The 18886-nt window shown below is 42.1% G+C and overlaps 1 protein-coding gene across 3 annotated transcripts; it reads left to right on the top strand.

Moving 5' to 3' along the window:
* On the top strand, positions 3401-18429 carry TMPRSS3 (transmembrane protease, serine 3). 3 transcript variants are annotated; one of them, XR_002441628.1, is made up of 12 exons: positions 3401-3480; positions 4950-5060; positions 5904-6020; positions 6282-6405; positions 7988-8113; positions 8693-8736; positions 9258-9423; positions 10502-10671; positions 12650-12745; positions 13860-14002; positions 14676-15073; positions 17023-18429. XR_002441628.1 is itself a non-coding variant. In XM_021406489.1 (12 exons), the coding sequence occupies exons 2-12, from the start codon at positions 4970-4972 to the stop codon at positions 17041-17043; spliced, it is 1251 nt and encodes a 416-aa protein (XP_021262164.1). In that variant the 5' UTR covers positions 3401-3480; positions 4950-4969; the 3' UTR covers positions 17044-18429. The 3 variants fall into 3 exon arrangements, 2 of the variants coding, with proteins under 2 accessions (XP_021262164.1, XP_021262171.1); XM_021406489.1 differs by having other exon boundaries at positions 14676-14828; XM_021406496.1 differs by lacking the exons at positions 3401-3480; positions 4950-5060; positions 5904-6020; positions 6282-6405; positions 17023-18429 and adding an exon at positions 6934-6969 and having other exon boundaries at positions 14676-17006.

Below are 18886 nucleotides of genomic sequence, written 5' to 3'. Positions count from 1 at the left end.
ATCTTCGCTGACAAAAGCAGACATCCTGTTTTCGTAACATATGCACCTTTGAGTTTTTGTTTTAAAGTAGTTAAAAAAGCAAAAGTATCTGCAGGCTGTTCCAATCTGCCCTAGTAGAACAAGTCACATTGTCCAAGGGAAAATGTAAGAGTCAGAGTGGACTTGCTGAAGGATCTGAGATAGGATCTCTCAGCTCTTCATTTTAAATTCTCTTCTGGTAGCCAAGAAATCCATCTGAGTTTCTGCTGGAGAGGGAGGGGACATCCTGCAGCATATGGGAAGTTAGTTTGTAGGCTGAAGTCATTCCTCTTGTACTCAATGTTCATATTCTCCAGCTTCAGCTGTACTTGGATCCCCTTGTGGTCTCAGCCATAGTTCACCAGCTGTCCAACTGTGCAAGGACAAACCAGGCATCCCATCTAGACACAGTACCCTGGATCTGTGCTTGGAGCAGTTCAGAGAGGCAGATCAGTGAGGCCTGTCCTTCTTGGTAGTGCTGTCCCACTAATGGAGACTTCAAAAAGTGGATCTGGCCCATCCCCGAGACTCCCAGGGTGGCCGGTGCAGGCGAAATGGCAGAGGCAGTTTTCCCTGGCCTAGACTGTCCCTGCTGAGGGTACAACCACAACCCAGAAAGGATGGGAACGAAAGGGTCTCTAGAGTTGCTGGTCTCATGAAAAAAGCCCTAGTGAGGGCTGAAGTCCCCCTTGGGACACCTCGGCAGTCTGGGCTGCCTCTTCCAGTCTTTGCCTCTGAAGCCTGGTGAGGAGAGTGTTAGTGCAACCCAAAAGGCTCAGCCTGGATGAAAGCAGTGAACAAGAAGATGATGTTGTGAGCTGTCCTTTGTAAGTGCCAGCTTCCATCCTGCACAGTGAAGGGATTGATTGGGTTCCCTCACCGCAGGAAGATCCAGAGAAGTGTTTTCATGGAAAACCCTAATTTCTTCCACAGTCTCTAAGGAGTCTTGTTTCACCTACACTACCATTACCTTTTACTTCATCTCTCTTCCTCCTTCTTCCCTCTACCATCCCTTCAGCAACGTCTCTCTACTTACTGAAAAACTGCAAGCTGAATTAGGTCTACTTCTGAGTATTTTACAAAGCTGAACATACATTTTCATTTTCTAAACCTAGACTGCAAATAAGTTGATACAACAATCTCAGTACAGGCACACTGCTTTCAGCAATGAGTTACTGCTTGCAAAGTATTCCTAAAAGTTTGTGCTTGATTATAGAAGTTATCCATAATTAACATATCATAGAATCATAGAATGGCTTGGGTTGGAAGGGACCTCAAGGATCATCAAGCTCCAACCCCCCTGCTTCAGGCAGGGCTGCCAGCCTCCATATCTAATACTAGACCAGGCTGCCCAGGGCCCCATCCAACCTGGCCTTGAACACCTCCAGGGACGGGGCATCCACAACCTCTCTGGGCAAAATATTCCAGCACCTCACAACTCTCATAGCAAAGAACTTCCCCCTGGTATCCAACCTAAATCTTCCCTCCTTCAACTTAAAACCATTTCCCTTTGTCCTGCCATTACCTACCCTTGTAAAGAGTTGACTCCTCTCCTGTTTGTAAGCTCCCTTTAGGTACTGGAAGGCTGCAATGAGGTCACTCTGCCGCCTTCTCTTCTCCAGACTGAACAAGCCCAGCTCCCTCAGCCTGTCTTCGTAGGGGAGGTGCTCCAGCCCTCTGATCATCATATGTGTTTGTTTTTTTTTTCCCAGAACCCCTGTTTAAATGTGCTGTTTTCTATGAGCACACAGCAAAGGGTAAGGAAGTGAAGGAGGAGAAGCATCGTCCAAGGGCCCTGTTTGACAACACAAAGAAACACCTGGGCCTCTGCCTGCTGCCACTCAGGGCTGTAGGCAGACTCCTCTGCTGCACAATTTTTGATAGAAGATGAGCAAGCATGAGCCCATGTGGTTTAACTTCTGTGGTATTTATCTGCCTGGAAGGTTACAGAAAGGTTTGCGAATACAGCAATATTACTTTACGCTCTTAGGATGATTAAAACGTGTGCTGAATTTTTATCTTCCCCTTTCCGTAGCCATGCCATCCGGGGCTACCTGATACCTGTCCCCAGGTTGGATTTCAGAGCTGCCTCCAGAAGGCTGCCTGTGACCAGTGGCTGAACAGGAGGCCTGGGGCAGCTCGGGAAACCTCTCAGAGCAGGCTGGCTTAGCAACCTCAGGACTTCCTTTTGGCTTCTTTTGATAATGAAGAGAGAAAACAGTTTTGCTTTTAACTATGACTTCTCAGGAAGAGGTGAGTGAAGCTTTGGGAGGGCTTGATGTCCTCTAAAGAAGTGATGCATCTGTGCTTATCTCTCATGTAGTTTATATTTCTCAATGTTGTTTTACTTCCAGATGAACAACTAATGCTCCGGTTATAAGGGTTTTTTTAATACTTAAAAACTGTGTACAGCAAACTGTTCTTTTATCTGCCTTAAAATTAGTGGGTTACATATAAAATTTAATTTATGGTTTTTGAAATGAAAAATGGATTTTATCAAATGAAAGAGCAGAAACCTCATTGCAGCTGTTTGCTGAAAGGTGAAAAGATACTACAGGTTGTTAGAGATTAGGGCCACCAACAAAACGCACATACTTTGCCTAAAATGTGTCACTATAAATATTTTCTGGGACTGATTTGGCAAACGCTTGTGCTGCTTTTACATCTTACCAACTCCACTGTCTTTAGCAATCATGGACCTATTTCACACCACTGTGAGGTCAAAAACCTGACACCGTTTGTCACTGATCGTGTTCAGAACTGAAGCTAGAAATCAGAATTTTGAAGCTGTTTACCTTGAGTTCTAGTGTGGCCCATTTTAATTGTTTTCCACTGCGTGGAAAGAGATCAAAAGTTTTCTGGGGTAAAATTCAATCGGCCCATGCATGAGGTTGCTTCCAGGTGCTGTACAGGTGTAAAGTGCTTTTCTGTGTTTCTCTCGTTTCTGATTGCAATTAAGGAAAGCACCTTGCAGAGGATAGGTTGAAATTTAAGGGAAAAAAAGAAGTCAGAGTTATTGAAAGTGCTTAGACAAACTTGAAAATCATTTAATGTATGTACTTTGCTGGTTAATTAATTACAAGAGCTTCTCTCATGAAGTGGTTTCTTTTCTCATGAAGAAATGGTTTATATTGGGCAAACATAGCATTCTTGCAAGTGTCGCTGTGGATTCATTTTGTATCTGCATTGCATGGAAAAAAAATTATCAGTGGCAGTAGGAAAAAAATGTCCCCTCATGTCAGGAGAAGAGTGTCAGATTTTCGGAGGTGATAGAAATAATTTGCTTAAATATTGTCTTTTTGTTTCTTCTGTTGAGCCAGGCTCAAGGGGCAAATCCCACTACTGGAAGTCTTGAAATCATCTCTATTACAGAAGATGGACCACCAGTACCAGAAATTCAGTTCTCCTTCAAAAGATTTTTCAGCATACAAGTGAGAGTTGACCCCAGTGCAGATGGATCTGGTAGGGATGCTGCATAACTCTTTGACCTTTGTAATCTGAACAGCTAATTAGCTTGCCCACACATTCAGAGAAAGCAATTACTCGGAGGAACAAGAAACACAACCTCACTCCCCCAGCTGTTAGATTTGCCACCATATCAGCAGGTGACGACATCTTCTGTCTTGTGCTTGCATGCACAAGCATTTTTCACAGACAGATTATACACAGGCTTCTGCCACACAGCAGACATTTACCCACGCTTTTCTGACACAGTCTTCATTGCCTTATTTGAAATTTTCCTGAATTACAAATTCAGTCCAGTTAAAAAAACTGAATACACAGTATAACAGTCTGTAGGAGGAATAGCAAACATGTTGGTTACTTCCCATAGGTTTCATGGCAAAAATACTTACTTCAGCAGAGGCAGAATGAGCAACAAGGGTGAAGATGGAGCAATTTAACTTTACAGTCCATTACCTACTGCAGTCGTGTAAAATTTTGGATACCAGACACCAACTCTGTTGCCAAAATCAGTTACTCAATTGCTGTGGGGAGGGTTTGGGAAGGCTGGGATTTACCCATGATTCTGTGAGCACTGATTGATGCTCAGCATCCTTGACTGGTTCTAAGTTCCTGCCAATCTTTGACTGAAAGCTTGAAGAATGAGGAGGTTAAGAGCTGCATGAATTAAAATTGAAAACAAGGTTCTGCCAGCTCTTGTGTATACACATGAGAGAGCTGTGCAGGCTATTTTCCCATACTTTGCACTTTATATGTCAGAACATGTTTGTCACAAGTGAACCATTCATTATTTTCAGTGGAATCAGTTGTGTTCTTTCTGAATCACAATGCTACTAAGTTGAGGTCAGCTATGGGGGTAAACAGTGAGCAGGATCATCCCTGCTCATGAAATGCATTCAGTAATTCCTGCTGGTGTCTATTTTAATTTTAGATGCATCTTTTTTCTTGACAACTCAATCTCAACATAGAGCTATTATTTGGTTCTCTCCTTGCTCTTTTAGTAAAACTCTGTCCAGATCACTTTTTCCCACATTTTTCAAGCTATCTTTTAATTTGGAGGTCTTGTGTTTGCAAATTTTGCAAAAACTTTCCAAAACTTTCTTCCCTCTTGCCTTGAATGCTATTTGTTAACAGGTCCTATCTTCTTTCCAATATTCCCGCTCACATTCAAAGCTTTAGCAGCTCTTCCTCCCTGCCAAGAGTATTCCCCCAAGCACTGGAGGAGTGGAGCTGGTGCATGGGGCTGCACACAGTGCTCAGAGCACCATGCGGGTGGGGTTGCTGCTGGAAGGAGCACTGAGACCACAGACATGGTACAGGCAAGGGTCAGGAGACATCATGGACAGGAATGGTTGTGAAATGCATGCAGCAGTTGCTTCTTCATCTAGCTTAATGTTAGATAAATCTTTTCATTGCAGACTCCAGCTGTTCTAACTTCATGGAAGCTGTTATCTCTGTTTGGTTTCTAGGAGATATTGAACCACCTTCGATGTGCCAAGTATTAATCTCCCCCAAATACCTTCCATATGTCTGTGCTTTATTCTTTGTAGTAATCCTAGCAGTTGCCACTGGCCTGGGTGGTGAGTACAATTAGTTATTCATTAAGTTATTCATTAGTTATTCATTCTCAATTAACCATTCTAATTCTTAATTTTTCATGAGCTTTTTACATAGCATGGAATTAAACTGCTACTGCCACTTGCTAACTGAAGTATAAAGTCTTGTTTATGTGATGGCTTTACGTTTTATTTACATGTACAAATAAAATAGATCTGGCACTCATGGCAAGATTGATGTAATACTTAGGACACTGGGGAACCTGTAGGACTAAGAAAACTCTCCAGTCAAATTTCACTGATCCCTCTTGAGTGGTGATCTAAGTATTGAGTAAACCTAGGGGAGCTTAAGGTAACATGCACAGTTTTGTCTTGTAAATCAGTACGTTCATTTTGTTTCTAAACACAAACTTTCGCCTATAACAAATCTCCATGAAGGAAAAGAAAGCACAGGTTGTGTTCAACTGTGACTGGAAGGTGTGTCCTACCCAGTGATAGGTACTGAATATGTTGGTGGTAGAGTGGTGCCTTCACATCCACAGCTGGAATGAGTAAGGATCTCCTTGCTTTGCTGGTGAGGGCTCATGGCACCTGGAAACTTATCCTGGAGTGGAACATAAACTGGGTTAAGGTAGCTGTGAAGGAGACAGCACAGGCAGCAAGACTGTTTCATCCTACAATTCATTACTAATGGATGAGTTTATCAGCACAATGTAGCAATGTCCAGGTTGTATTTCAGAAGTTCCTAGAGTACAGGAGCTGCCTTTGCCTAAGCAAGATAGCAATATGGCCAGATAATGAAAGCAAGAAGTGGTAAATTAATCTTCAAGTGTGTTTCATCACCCTGTTTTCTTCCATTCTTGCCAGTCCAATACAACTGCATTGGGAAGTTTCGCTGCCGATCATCCTTCAAGTGTATCCAGAAATCAGCCAGGTGCAATGGTGTCTTCAACTGTAAAGAAGGGGAAGATGAGTATGGATGTGGTAATTCAGATTTGTTTATAAATCCCTTCTACCTCCTCCTGCAGTGTCTGGCACATTGTTAAGAGATATGTGTTGTAAAGAATTTCAGTGAGACAGAGAAATATAGAGACTGATCTCTGCTCTCTGGTGACAGCAGCAGGCCCCGAAAGAACAACATGGAGATGTGTCAGGGGAGGGTTAGGTGGGGGTTAGGGAAAGGTTCTGCACCAGAGGGCAGTGGACATGGCCTCACTCAGGCCTTTTTTTCTCTGAATCTCAAAGTCAGGCTGAGTGGCAAGAGAGCTGTGCTGCAGGTGTTCACCTCTGGATCCTGGCGAACAGTCTGTTCTGATGACTGGAAGGCAGAGTATGGAAATACTACCTGTAAACACCTGGGCTTCTCAAGGTATGAACGTAAAACGGAAGAAAATTTATTTGACATTCATAACCAATAATGAGGTTTGCAGTTTTCTAATGAAACCCTGCATGAGTCTGTGCTTTAAAATAAAAAATGACTTAATCCTTTCTTGTGAATAATATAGTTGAGGATGATGTGGGAAATCATCAGGAATATTTGCACACTGAAAATGCCAGTTATTGCTCCTAGAAATCCTGGATGATGGCTAATGGCAATGGTTTGGTTAAATCTTCCCTATGGATGGCAGGTACCTGAATCCTACCTGTCTCTCTAGTAACTGCAACCTGTTCGAGAGGCACTGTGCAACGTATGAGCATTTTCCATTTATTTTCTTCATCAGCAGGAAAATTATATGAGGTCTGCTCAGAAAGGAATGCCTCTACTATTTCATGATGTTGACCCACAGCGTCAGAGACGGATGTTGGTGGTGTGGCAGTAGAGGTTGAACCTTCCTGCCAGTATCCTGTTCCATGTTGTTGCCATGTGACAGATGGCAGCAGAGGGGCACTATGACACAGTGGTGTCTGACACAGAAATGCAGATGAAGCAAAGGTGTGTCACTGAATTCCTCCATGCGGAAAACATGGCACCCATTGACATTCATTGACACTTGCTGAACATTTATGGAGACTAAACAGTGGATGTGAGCACAATGAGGGGTGGGCATTTCAGCAGTGGAGACAGCGACAGTAGGTCATCTCCTCTGGTACAGATGTTTACAAGTGCGGCATGCAGGCTCTTGTTCATTGCTGGTGAAAATGCATAGCTAATGGTGGTGATTGTGTTGAAAAATAATGTTTTGTAGTGGAGAATTTGCTCTACAAAATAACGTTATTGTGCTCTTTGTACCTGTTGTAGCTTCCATGCAAATAGATAGGAAGCATTACTTTCGGAACAACCTATGTATACAAGTTGTGTTACTAATTCTGTCACTACCCTCAGTGATGTCCAAGCTGTGTCCACCTCACATTACAGAAGAACTTGGTGAGACAGTTCTTAAAGAACTGGTCTGATTTCTGAAAAATACCATTTCTTACACAAAATTTCACTCAAGTGAGAAAGAGTTTAGAGTTATGACTTGCATTACGATGGCGGAATTCTGATTTCTGCATATTATAGTTAAAAATAAAAAGCTTCTTTGAATACATTCTTACTGCCTTTATGATGAAGTACACCTCGATAGTTCAACACAAAATACAATTAAAAAATTACAAATAATTTACCTCTCCTGATGCAAAACATAACTCCAGGAAAAGGAGACAATAAGCTTGTCAGCATTTCAGGAAATGTGCCATTCAGTCACAATAAAGTTCCAGCACAATATTAGAATTACAATTGACTTTCTCTGCCAGTTAAATACCTCTCAGTATGTGTGACTTCTGACATGATTGTGCAAAAAGTACACATGTTATAAGAATAACTTTTTGGAGGGGGTGGGATCACTTCACCAAGTGTCAGAATCTGGTCATTGTGGCTGCTGCACTGGGTTTCCACTAATAGAGGTGCTAAATTATTCAGGTGGATTACTGGAAGTCTGTCTGATGAAGCTGTGTTTATGGTTTATTTGCAGTTACGTGAGTTCAGGTTACCTGCCGGTGGCTGCTGTTGAAAAACAGTTTCAAAGACATTTTGTATCCCTCAGCCATTGGTTATCAATGGATCAAGTGACATCCCTGCACAACGCTACAAACTTGAGGTACGCTTTGAGTTGTTGGTTGAATGGCAGAAAAACAGGTTGTTCATAATGACAGAAAGAGAGAAATTAATGAGCTATTTGACAAAGCTCTCTGTCCCACGACCCCTTTACAGCAAATGGATGGACACCAGGCACTTATCTTTCTCTAATGTAGATCAGTTCCTTTGAGTTTACAGATCCCTAGCTATTTCCCAGTGGGCATAGAAGCCCCTTATGGTGTGTTTCTTTATCTCGACAACTGCTTGCTTTTCTTAGTTGCTTTTCACTGAGAAGCAAGTTATGGATCCAAGGAGACTACAGATCATGTGATAAAAATCACCTCCCCTCACAGAAAAGTGAACCACTCTTCAGCAGGACAGCAAGTGGTCTGCAGATTCCTCATGGTGTCTAAGCTCCTCCCTTACATATTTCAGTTAAATGCCTTAAGTAGATTAGATGAGTGCTTGACTTCATGTCTCTCTTAATATATGAATTCTATATATTTATGTAAACACATCTGTACAGGAAGTTAACACGATACTGTGGAAAAAAATGGCATTCCTAAATTGTATCTAATACTTTACTATCTCTTCATCTTAGGGAAGAATGCACTTCTGGCAACGTAATCATTTTAAAGTGTTTGGGTAAGCATCAGCAAAAGTGAGAATAAGATGAAAACCTGTCCTTCTTCACCCACTGCAGAGCAAGAGCTAGGAGGAATTGGATACTGTCAGTTTTTCACACCCAAGGAAAAAGTGTATTTCTTATATAAAATTTCAGAGAACTTCAGGAGTCCAGAATAGACTTGGAGGGCAGATTTAGAGTATCAGGTAGCAGGAGCAATTCAGTGAAAATCAGAGTAGGAAGCAGACATTTAAGGATTGTGTGTTGGATCAATGGTCTGATACTACAATTCCAACTCTTTGTCACCTTGGCATGGAAAGGGAAATTCTGTCTTAAATTCTTGAACTTCAACACATACCTCTCTATGCCAGCTTGTTTTCCAGTTGGGATGTGAAAAGTCAGTGGGGGTTGGAGAGGGGCTTGCAGATGGTCCTGCTGCAGAGACCACCTGGCCTTGGCAAGGTTGGGAGTAGAAGGTCTTAAGATGACAAAAACCGTTCCTGTGTTTCCCCCATGGACTGTAACCTTCGCTTTCTGGCAGCGTGCGGGATGCGGGCCAGCTACGGGCCACGGATTGTGGGGGGCAATGCATCCTTGCCACAGCAGTGGCCCTGGCAGGTCAGCCTGCAGTTCCACGGGCACCACCTCTGCGGAGGGTCTGTCATCACCCCACGCTGGATCATCACTGCTGCACACTGTGTCTACGAGTAAGTCCCTAAATTGTCTTACTCAGGTATCCCATTGACACTACTGGCAGCACACCTTGGGGGACGTTGCAGAAGAAGGCTCAAGCACTGTGCTTTATCTTCAAAAAATCTGCAGAAGAGATTGGTTTATCCTGATCTCACAGACTTTCTCCATAGCATTTAAACCATCTCTCCCTCTTCCTGTACCAGTGCAAATCCTTATGAAAAAGGATCTTCCACAAAAGTGTTCAAATCACACAGCCTAGTTTTCAAAAATTCTGGAAACTCTCAGCTGCCTGGGAGACCAACTTAAACTACTGATAAATGCCAAATCATTTATTCAGAATTCAGATCACTGATTTCTCTACATTGCATGTAATTTAATGGCTCAAGAGGAATTTGTACTTGGCTGGTGAGAACTAAAGTACTCAGAAGCTCCTAAGTAAATGACAAGACCCTTTTCAATTTAATAGGACCAATCAGTTGTAGTTAAGAGTTTCAGTGTGCTTAGCACCCTTTACTACATATTCACTGCCTGCTTTTCCAGTCTTTGAGGTGGTGTTTGAGTTGGAATAGATGCTAAACAATATCTTCTTTGTATAACAAAGAAGTAGTATAAGTATATAAGTATAGTATATAAGTATATGTATAAGTAGTGTTGTCTGGTTTTGCAGACTTTGCTCCTATGATGCAGGTGAGCACTTCTTCCTCTTAAAGGCCCCAAACCACTGTCACCGAAGCTATTTAGGCAACTGAAATGGGATTCATCTGATCAGTTGTAGGTGCCCACAGTGCAGATACCTGCTTCTAATCAAGTTCTCTAGGATGCTTTTATGTTCTTTGGTGGGAAAAGTTATCACGTATTTGTAAAGAGTTGCATAGACGATATGTCAGCAAGGCAGCGTGTTGCCACTATTTGTCACTTTTTGTGTACTTTTGAAATTAAATGCAAATAGTAGCCGATAGTAATAGATCAGTAAGACAGCGCAGTGGACTGTAGTTATCTGCCTGCAGAAACTGTCATGGTTTGTAAGCTCAGGAAACAAATGACAACCTGAGAGTTGAAGGTTTCTCACTCTCTCCTACCTCTTTGTTTCAGCTTGTACTTACCGAGCTCATGGAGTGTGCAGGTTGGCTTTGTGACTCAGCAAGATACACAGGTTCACCCATATTCAGTGGAAAAAATTATATACCATCGAAATTATAAACCCAAGACCATGGGAAATGATATAGCACTGATGAAACTGGCAGCACCGCTTGCCTTCAATGGTAATTAATTGTGTGGGTTTTCACTTGACTTTCCCACTTCTCTAGCTAATAGCACAGGCTGGGAAGTTCTTTTGGTCTGACACAGGCCATCTGAGTGCATTCCCACTGCCTGTGAAAACAATGAGAAAAGAGCAGCATAAATGTAGTGAGCCTGCTGCTGTGACGGCAAGGGATTCCTACACAAACAACACTGGCTTATCCCCATTGCTTGCTGCCAGCCTTGGCTACTACTGCAAGTACTGTCTCCACATGGCAGCAGAAAGCCTTCCCAGCCCCAACACCAGGAACACTTCTGTACTCCATATTCAGGTACAGAGGTACAATGCAATCATAGGCACTGCAGAAAGTTTCCAACTCATTCTGGTATTGGCTTGCTGAAAGCATGTAATAATAGACAAACATTAACTTTATTCTTTCTAAATAATTTTTCCTATCATCTAAAATAAACATCCCACCTAATTTTCTTGGACATCACAGCGATCTTTACAATGTCCTTGCTGTCCTTATTTCTGTGAGCATAGGGAGGTCCAGCAGTGCCCAAAGCTTTTAATCAAGTTTAAATTTCAAAGAGAAGCCAAAAACAATGCAAATACAACAATGCTTTTGAATTAAAACCACTCTTATTTTCTCAGCAGGATGCTGCCTACAGCTGACACAGCTAGGGAGTTGAAATAATGTGTAATTACACTGTATGAATATAAATCATCACCTACCAACATTTCCTATTCACTCTGAGCTCTTTCTGCAAAAGTGGGCTGGCTCCCCAGTGCATCTAAATTGTCCATTCCTAAATCAATACTCTTGAAATTGTCCACAGCAGGAAGAGTGAAACTAGATGACCTTTAAGATCCCTTCCAAGCCAAGCCATTTTGTGATTCTATGATTCTATTCTGTTAAGTCTTTCCAACTTCCAGTTTAGATAAAAATTCAGCTTGAATTTGTTCTGTTTGAAATTTCTGCCACTGCTGTTTTCTTTTGCTCAGGATCAAGTTTGTGAGGCTGCCAAGAACAGTAAAAGATCTGCATCTGAGCTGGGGACAAGGGGCAGCCTGGGGAGCCTTGGAGGCTTGATGCTTTTAGCTGGAATCATTGCACAGTGGAAAACTGTACTGCTAGGAATTACCCACTATAACATCATATCTTCCTTCCCTTTGTGCTGTGCTAGGTCATCTTGATAGCTTGTAGTTCATCCCTGTGAGAATCAAACACTGATTGTATTGCATAGCATTCAGTGCCCCAGAGCACAGAGATGCTCTAGGTCTATGAGCACATGGATGGGAAGCAAAGAGCACCCTAGGTATCGTGCTGCTCTTTCAGAGGACTGCAGTAATGCATTCTTACAGCTCTTTTCACATGCCACTGCACAAAACGCATCACAAGGTACTATACCAGTCATGTTATGGCTAACCATGGCCCTTTCTGTGACAGAGCAGCATGCCATGGGGTCTCAATTGTGCCCATCAGTTGAGTACGAGGTGTATTTCTTGTTTACTCATTTATAACTTTATTGACAACCCAGCACCTCCCTTATTACGTTCTTCTTAAAGTAAATTAAGCCTGGTGTTGGTATTTGGCCATAAGACAAAAGACTTACTGAAGGTTGGATATTAGGAACCATTTCTTCTCAGAGAGAGCAGTGAGGCAGTGGCACAGGCTGCCCAGGGAGGTGGTGGAGTCACCATCCCTGGAGGTGTTCAAGAGCCGCGTGGATGTGGCACTGAGGGAGGCGGTTATTGAGCGTGGTGGGGATGGGCTGGTGGTTGGACTAGATGATATCAGAGGTCTTTTCCAACCTTAATGATTCTATGATTCTATAATTCTATGAACTACTGAGTTTATTTAAGAGGTGAGTGGATAGTTTTCATATAAACTTCATTGCAAGCCAGATCCTGAATGTTTTACTCAAGCATACATTTTGTGTCAAATTTTTAAAACAATTCTCTCTTCTTTCTCTCTCATTCTCTATTTTTGTTAATAGGTCACATAGAGCCAATTTGTCTGCCTAATTTTGGTGAACAGTTCCCAGAAGGAAAAATGTGTTGGGTATCAGGATGGGGAGCAACTGTTGAAGGAGGTATTTTAAATGTCTGACATCAGTTACAGTACATGAAAATATCTCATATACAGTAAATACAGGATTTGGCTGGAGCAGTTGATCAACATTAAATTTTCTGGGATCTCTGAGCGGAAGATGACATATTCCTAAATGTTATGGTCGCCCTGGAAAGGGAATTCCATCTTTTGCAAGGGGGAATGTGAGACAAAAGTGCTGTACAAACTCTTAACATGAGGAATGAATGGGCACAAAGGATGAAAACCACATGTAGGCAGCAGCACCATCTAGGCAGAGCACCACCCAACCTCCCCTGTTTTTCATAACTTCAAGCATACAAAGCGGAGCAGAAATGCAAGAATCAAACATTCATTTTTTCAAGAGAGAGCATGTATATATTTTCAGGCAAGTTGGATGATAAAGAAATTAGATTTGTGAATAATGTTTCAAACAAAAGGGAATATTTTATTTTTAGCATGACTCATGGGTTCTGTTAGTCAACAATATGTACTGACTCACTTTCACTTCAAAGTGCTTGAATGCTCAGGCTGTTGTTCTTTATTCATTCTGGATTTGTCTCATTTAAAATGTTCCCGTTGTTCAGAGAACAAGAACAATATTACCTCATATACAGATAATAGCAAAATGTGGAAAAAAAGAGAAAGCAACATTTACCACATAAAAAGATAAGATCTAAATTGGAAGGATAGTGTGCAAGTGCTCCTATTTTTGGAAATGATTCACTGAGACTGATGAATACTTTTAAAATAAATCAGATGTTTGCAGGTGATTTGTTGATGAACAGAACAGGGACTAAATTCAAAACAAATTTGTGCACTACTATTAGACAACAGTGTCCAAATAACTTTTAAGTTCACAATTGAAGTAGAAACATATAGCTCGCCATTTTTTATTACATACTGTGATAATGCCCAGCTCTATGCAATCACTAGTGACCAGATTACGTATGTGATGAGACATACATTATGTTGTCATTTTAACAATATTTCTTTCACCCTTGCTTGCCAGTTCTTCCTATTGTAAAGCATCTTCTCTTTCTGATTAGAGATTACTTTCGATGGTACAGAGTTTTTCCTTGTTTGTTTGTTCTTGGTTCTCTTCTGTTTTTAAACAGGTGATACATCCGACACCATGAATTATGCAGGTGTTCCCTTGATTTCAAATAGAATTTGCAATCACAGGGATGTCTATGGTGGGATCATAACCTCTTCAATGCTTTGTGCTGGTTTCCTAAAGGGAGGGGTGGACACCTGCCAGGTATGGAAGTTTCCAAACTGCAAGTGTGCTCATTAACAGCAGTGATGGAAAAACATGAGCGATAAGCTATCAGAAGGCACTCCCAGGCTTTTCTTGGACAAATATTTGTTCTTGTACCATTTACTCTGTTCACCATGAATACAAGCCACTGACTGCGCACACATTTGTGTGCTACAATTCCCTTCTTACCTTTCTTCTGTGGGCCATATCTGCTACTTCTGAAGCCAAATTTACTTAAGACATTTTTTAATTTCTTGTATGTGCTACAGTGTGGTACCATCCTTTCCTTGCCCTGAATATGGCCTCTGCACTGCACTGAGTTGCACTGTGAGCAGCTCTGGAGACCTGCAAGGTGCAGAAACCCCATAGTGAAAAGCAGCCAAAGCATATATGAGAAGATAAGAAGTGTGGAACTTTGGAAACTGTGGAGGCAGGGCGAAGGAAGAAAGGATTTGAGTATCAGTGGATTGCCAATAACTCAGCCCCACACACAGTAATGCAGGCTCATGTAGCTAGTCACGGAAGAGGGGCAAAGTCTTGGGGACACTTCATATTTCCAGAGTTACCCAGTTACAGTCACACAAGGGACAAGATGAAACCAGGGCATGAGGTGCTCAAGTTTTCATACAAGTGTCTAAGGCACTGACATTTGTCTTAATTCTTTGTCCTCCAGGGAGACAGTGGGGGCCCTTTAGCATGTGAAGATATGAGTATCTGGAAGTTGGTGGGAACCACCAGCTTTGGAGTGGGCTGTGCAGAAGCGAACAAGCCTGGTGTCTACAGCCGAACCACCTCCTTCCTGGGCTGGATACATGAGCAGATGGAGGTGTGGTTTTGCCCTGTCTCCATCTCCAGTTGTAGCTTTGCTTCACCAGTTCCACACAGGATTCATCTCCTGTTTGTCACAGCTGACTTCTGCTGTATGGCAATGCGTGACACAAGAGTGCGTTTGTCCTGTAGAAGCTGAGTGGGGAGAAATAAACTGGGGAGTGGGGAGAGAAGGTGGCTGGAAGGAGAGGAGAGCAGAGGCAAGGAAGTGAGGGGATGCTGCAGCCGCCTTCACCTACCTGGGTGAGTCACAGCTCACAGGTAGGTATCTATACACGTGTCATTCTCCTACCAAGACAAAACCACCCCAAGCACCAAAGAGTACATCCCCTCCTGCTCTAGTCTGGTCCTCAGAGACAGAGGCACCAGTGCTGCTATTCCAGCACCCAGTTTGCTGGAATGACCAATTTGCTGGAATGAATGAATGAACAAATTAATGAATGAACGAATGAATAGCAGTGGTGTTGTGCCAGCAGCAGCAGCATGACTCCCAGCCCTGACACCTGCCTGTGCTGCCAAGGTGCCATGTGATGGAATCACTCCTGCCTCATCTTGCCTGTGAAACAAGCTAGACTTCCTCCACAATCTGAAGTGCCAATGTCAAGCACTTCCAGATGAGGAAATTCCCAAAATAAGAGTATGCGTGCAGTTTTAGCTCAGCTCTGTCTGCATACTGTATGACACATGCTGTTTTCACAGTCTGTATTACATACAAAAGTTTACGCTATCACATGCCCATCTGCCACTCAACAAAGCTAGAGAAGACAGGATAACATGCCCAAAGCTTTCAGACCTCTGGTATTCTTCCCCTCCTTTCGCTCCAGTATCTTCTTCACTGTGTTTCCCCCACATCTAACCATAGGTTCCAGAAATGGCTGGCATTTTGCACATGCAAGATAAATGGAGACATTTCAGATGAAGATGTCAGACATGGTGAATTAATCAAGAGGGGAAAAATACAGTTAAATATTTGCTTAGCTAGATGCTAACAAGTTTTTCACAGGGACATCCTTCAGATTAAACATTTATTCATCCTCCTCAAAAAGACTTTCAGTTGCAGCACAGAAACACTAAAACTTTTCAGTGCACTCTGAAAGAAACCAAAAGAAAGTAAAGATAATGCACCTTTGAAAACAAGACCACAGTTCTGATCTGCTCTTAGTTGCTATTGCTCACCATGGATTGGGATTCATTTGATGCCTCCAGAAGTTCCTTTACTTTCTTCACACTAACTTAACTGTTGTAATTAGGGCTTACCAAAGAGATTAGGAGAGGGATCCATTTTGATCTAAGAGATGTAAAATAGCAAGATAAGGAATTTGGTCATCAACTCTCCCTTTAAATGCTTTCTTTCTGGAAACTGACATTGTGACAACTCAGCTCTCAGGGCCTCTCATTTAATGCCAGGCATGATCAAAGAGGAGGTATTTGCATTTTCTGATCTTCCATTTCTTGGTCTAAAACCTGAGGTAAGCACTTCTACCTCGCAGATTTTTGGGAGCATGCAAATATTTTGCTAATGACTCTCTCCCATGACGACAAGGGAAAGTGTTCTATTGCTTTCCTCTAGGTAGTGAAAGTTAGTTGGAGTCATTTAACAAGGTGTTCATCCAACACTGTGCACAGTATCTCTTGCCTCCATTTTGAATCACTTGGGGAGGAAGCAAAGTTTGTAGTGCTAAATGGGAGTTACCATTGATCTACATACATTACCTTCTGAGAACTGCTATGGTTCAGCTAATGCATCTGAATAGGCATGAAAGGTTCCTACCCCAGGAAAAAGAAAAAAGAGAAAGAAAGCAGCAGTGGAACATCTAAGAGGAAACAAAACAAACCCCTTCAAATCTTACTTAGCTCCCTATATGCACTATCCCACACACAGTTTCTGCCACTGTTGCTAATATATTCCACCATCCCCCATAACCATAATTCTTTTTGAATCTTCTGCTCCTGTCTCAGCCTACGCGAGTTTAGCAATCAGTGAACTCAAGTGGTGAGAGAACATGATGGCATTTCCTCAGGTTCACAGTGTGTGCGATGGGAATTGCATCCCATCTCTTGAGGAGGTGGTGTATTTTTGTGGAGAACAAGCACAACCATTCAGATGGCAGAACTGGCTCCAGCAACACTATGGTGCCCTTGGTTCAAACGGAAACAAGCAGAATACATACATAATTGGTTTTTCTTTCTAGAGAGAAGAGCTGCAGACCTGAAGGGCATATCGGCTCACTGGGCTTCTGGACATCCATGCTCCCCACAGAAGGACGTACTGTGCTCTTCTGGACACCTGCTCTGAGCTCTGTACATTCATGGACTCCTTTTTTACCATTTCTTTTTGGTACTGGTAACTGTACTTAAGGAAAACTGATGCATATTTAGCCTCTTTTGGATGGAAGAGGCAGTTTTATACTGGCTGATGGGCATGTGCATTCACTGCCAGCTAGTAATTTCACACGTCAAAGAAGTGCTAAAACTGATAATCCAGAAAGCTGCAATAAAATTTTACAGGCACCACGTGTACAAGTCTACAGGAACTTCAGATCAGGTTGCTTGCTACTATTTTGATACTTCCCTTCCAGGAATCAGGCTACAGAAATACTTTTTTTTTTTCCTGAAAATCTCCACATATAAGGTCCAAGTTCTGTTCTGCAGGTACCAGCCACTTTCATTATAGCCATAATGCAAGCAGGAAGCAAGCAGCTGGCAGTTTTGGCACACGTTTGGCAAGTATGTTCAACTCTTGTTAGAAAAAATATCACAGGATTCAAGTCTTATATTGCATGGATGTGAGCAAAGTCCCCAAAGTGGAATTCTTTAGTGTTTTGTTGCTGTAGATGGCTCGGAAATGAGCAATACACAGACTGGAGCTACTGAAAAATTCCGAGATTAATGAACAGTCTTAAAGAAAAGAGGAGCTGAAGTGCTGCTGTGGTTTCCTGTTTTACAAGCCATTTTAATACAACAATGTCTTGTTATGTTGAAAAATGCCTCGTCATTTTGTTACTTTTCTTTGTAAAAAAAAACTGGGTCGCAAGTTATCAATAATAGAATGGAGTTCCAGGGGCTAGGTAGGCTGAATAACAGATAATGTTGTCAGAGATTTTCAGTACCAGCCAAAACCGAGCTTATCGGCTGATCACATGCTGCTGATCTGCTTGAAATGTGGTTTTGGGGGCAGTTTTGTTTGCCTCTAAATCAGTATCAGTATCACAGATGCCACCCTTAACAGCTGCAAGAAAGCACCAGTGAAATGAGAACTGCTTTCTCACTGCAACACATAGGGTGTAAATTGAGAGTGAACAGTAAACCAGCATGAACTGGCAACTTCCCCACTGCTCCAAGGACACTCATTTTACACCCCAAGGTCACTGCACCAGTACCCTTCTCCATGGCTAAAGGAACTGCAGTGCAATTCCAGGCACATCATGTTGGAAGCAAGAAGGAAGTACCATTGCAAATCTAACACAAAAGTTGGAATAAAATGAGAAATTTCAACTTGACAGAACTGTGACAGAGTTAAAATGAAGTATGCTGAACTCTTGAGTAACTAATAGGTTTTCAGACATGTTTTAACACTCACTGTTTTGTTTTCACTACACTTTCACAGCCACCGTATGGTTCATATACGGTATTGTCAGCAGTCTGGAAATGAGGGGATTGCTCTCAGCTCATAGATTAGTTATTTCTTATTTCTGAAAATACCCCAATAAAATCCTTTTGAATCATTCTATTTCCATAAAATAGTGCTCAGTAAATATCCATTGTGCTCTGCTTTATATTATAGAGAAGCCCAATGTAAACCATGGAGAAGTCTTCCAGACAAGAAGCCACATTATCCCCTAAGTCAATGATTGTCACTGATGGATGCCCAAGATTTCAGAGCTGCATATCTTTATTTGTCATGGCCCTTGCCATGGTGTCTTAGGTAGAAGAAGAATGTGGTTACAAAAGAGTCACTCCAAAAAGGCTGGATTTTCCTACCCCAGTCTACACCATCAATAAGAATGCCAGAGGTTTAAAAATAACTTTAATCACAGTACTAAAATATTTCTTTGT

This window comes from Numida meleagris, chromosome 1 (genome assembly GCF_002078875.1).
Source record: "Numida meleagris isolate 19003 breed g44 Domestic line chromosome 1, NumMel1.0, whole genome shotgun sequence".
NCBI lineage: Eukaryota > Metazoa > Chordata > Aves > Galliformes > Numididae > Numida > Numida meleagris.
Note: the sequence above shows the minus strand (reverse complement) of the source record. Positions and strands in the feature narration are given on the sequence as shown.